This window comes from Tupaia chinensis, unplaced genomic scaffold (genome assembly GCF_000334495.1).
Source record: "Tupaia chinensis unplaced genomic scaffold, TupChi_1.0 Scaffold143954_1, whole genome shotgun sequence".
NCBI lineage: Eukaryota > Metazoa > Chordata > Mammalia > Scandentia > Tupaiidae > Tupaia > Tupaia belangeri.
In genome coordinates this window covers 225,441-228,377 of record NW_006203805.1, presented here as the reverse complement: position 1 = coordinate 228,377, position 2,937 = coordinate 225,441, and the positions used below count along the sequence as shown (strand labels likewise).

General features: G+C 40.0%; 1 protein-coding gene across 1 annotated transcript in view; it reads left to right on the top strand.

The window, feature by feature from the left end:
• The window catches only part of ASB11 (ankyrin repeat and SOCS box containing 11), a gene marked incomplete at its 5' end in the record, with an annotated part of 15,963 nt that extends 13,722 nt beyond the window's left edge, over positions 1-2,241 (top strand). The window contains one exon of the mRNA XM_027767142.1: positions 1,665-2,241. Within this exon, the coding sequence (XP_027622943.1) occupies positions 1,665-1,789 (125 nt within the window). The remainder of the gene's footprint in view (positions 1-1,664) is intronic.
• Between the last annotated feature and the right edge of the window lie 696 nt (positions 2,242-2,937).

The following is a 2,937-nucleotide window of genomic DNA, read 5'->3' as shown; positions in this document are numbered from 1 at the left end:
ATGAAAAAAAAAAAAAAAAAAAAAAAAAAAAGAAAAGAAAAAGAAAAGAAAAAGAAAAGAAAAACCAGACAATTTCTCTGCATTACCATTTTTCAGAGGATCTTAAGTTGGGATATAGGTAGAGATGCCTTCCATTCTCCCTTCCCAAGATATTAACTAAGGGTTGGTTTGGTCCTCCATGTCCCTGTCTATCACATGAATGTCCCTTGGCAATGTCAATCCAAATGTTACCTGACTTTTGTACATGCAGCCCATCATTTGTCATGGGGTATAAGATGCTTTCACAGTAGGAATTTTTGAACAGAAGAACTTTGTATAGGGTGGTAATGAGGATGTGTGGTGTTATCTGTTGAAGATATTTTGATCAACTGGACTGGGGAGAAATGTTCACATATTGAAATGTTCACTTTGTTATCTAAACAAAAGAAAAAAGATATCTTTACGAGGAAGTCTTTAAAACGTTCATGAAAAATGCATGTTATGAAAAAGTTATGCATGAATTAAAATTTTTTTCACCAAAATAAGCCCATATTTTAAAAAAATTCGCTAGAAGGTGAATGTGCTCACCAGAGAGAGCCAGAGAAAGAGGGAAAGGGAGAAAGCACCTGCCAGTGTGGCATGCTCACACCTCAGTCCCTTCTCCTTCATCTCTCCACTTGTGGGAATTTTGAGCATGTGTACACACACTCCTGATGTGTTTTTCAAGCCATCAGGGCCAGTGCTGCATGGTTGGCCATGTGAGATCCAGCTTCTTTAACTACCAGGCCATGGGAGCCAGCCCTAAACTCGTATTTTAATTCTACTTTTCCATGAACTTTTAAAGTCCCCTCATATTGATATAGTCAGGTTAAAAAATAATAAGATGTTATGAATGTCCCTCTATAACTAGTATTCTAGCCAAATATTTATCTCGTTCAATCATATTTTAGACTTCGATTAGCTATTTTCTTAAGGATTCAAAGCCACTCAAAGCCATAGGCATGATGACTTTATGAGATTATGGTTCAAAGAACAGTGGGGGACAGGGGGTCTAAGTGAGTTGAGTCCTTTCTGTGAATCTGTATCAAGCTGAGACAAATTCCAAGAATGGAGGGCCCTTTTGAATGTGACTTGAGACTCAGTCAGCAACACGGCATGGGCAGAGAGGGCTGGGAGGCCCAGGAGGACTTTGAGGGCTGAGTATGTGGTCTCAGGCACATCTCTTAACATTGTCTCTGTGACCACACAGGTTAGGCTTCCCACTGGCACTCTACACAGTTGTCACTGCGCTCTGCAGCCCTGTGTTGGAGCCATGCATACTCAATGCTTCCACTTATTTGCATGTGCTTCTTGGCAAGTATACCACTTTCATTGGCACACACAATGAAGTACATTCCCTTTCAACCTCATACTTAGTCCTAACTTGTCTTTGGTTAACCTCATTCTTTGATCTGAGTAATACAATTACTATGGGAGAATCAAAGAAATAAGTCCAAATTGAGGGCGAATTCAGACTCCTTTGTCTGTATTTAGTGACTGCTATCTTATTCCATAATTCTTGTGTAGACTCTGTTTTTCTTCTGCTTTTAAAGGTTCAGCCTCTTCTAGTTCTCTGATCACTCCATCTCAACCCCCACCTTACTCCACCACCATGAGGTTCACGCCATTTTTATTCCCTCCCTCAGGTCCATCTGATCTTTCTCAGCTCTGTCGTCTGTGTATCCGGAAATGCCTGGGTCGAGGATGTCTTCAGTCTGTCCACAAACTACAACTGCCTGAGCCTCTCAAACGATTCCTCCTATACCAATAGTCCTAGCTGTCCATGAGAAGATACTTGTAAATAAACAGGTTGTTGTCTGCTGTGCCCAGGGTACCTAGTATAGATGCTCAATAGCTAGATTCTGTATCTTCAAATGAGCTTGTCCAATGAGAGTAAATCCCTGGTGAACCAGAACCCTTGGGGAGTAAAATCTCCTGGTTGGTTTAAGGTTCTCATTAACCAAGGGACAATCAGAAACCTGTTTTTTAGTTATTGTTAAAAAAAAAAACTTTAAAACATTTGAAGTAGAGTGAAAATAATCGGCTATTTTTTGTTGATTCAGGATCTTCAAGTACCTAAGGGTCAACTTTCTGAAAATTGATTATATAGACACAGGGTGGGTAAGATTATAGCTTACAAGAGTTATTGTCATTGGTTCAGTGACAATAGGAATGTTATCTTTTTTTTTTTTTTTTGGAGAGGTTTTTCGCTATAGGGTGTGTGCGCTCGCCAGACAGAGAGAGAGAGACATAGAGATAGAAAGCGAGAAATAACCCCCCCCAGGGGGGATGGTCACGCCACAATCCCTTCTCCTCCATTCTCCTCTTGGGATCTTGGGCATGCACGCACATGCACCCGGCGTGAATTTTAAGCCACCGGGTCTGGGATGTGAACCGCGGTCGACTACGTGGGAGTCCAGTGACATAGCCATTACGCTAACTGCTGGTTCCCAGGAATGTTATCTTCTAAGATGAAAATTCTCAGATGATCCTAAGATCTGTTTCAGTTTTTTTTTTTTTTTTTTCAGTTTTTCTAGATTCATGGTTCTTAAATGGGGACAATTTTGCCCCATTCCACCTGGGAACATTTGACAATATCTGGAGACATTTTTGGTTGCAACAACTCAAGGGAGAATTATCAGGTCATAAATGTCAGTAGTGCCCAGACTGAGAAATACTGCTCTAGACCTGTGCTGTTCAATATAGTACCTACTAGTCAATATGCCCATTGGGCACTGAAACTGTGACCAGGATGACTTAAGATGTGCTGTGTGTATAAATCACACAAGGCATTTTAAAGAATCAGTAGAAAAAAGGAATGTGAAATAGCTTAATAATTTTCAATGCTAATCACGTATTAAAAGGATAGCATTTCTGGTTTATTTGGTTAAATAAAATATGTTATTAAAATTCATTTCA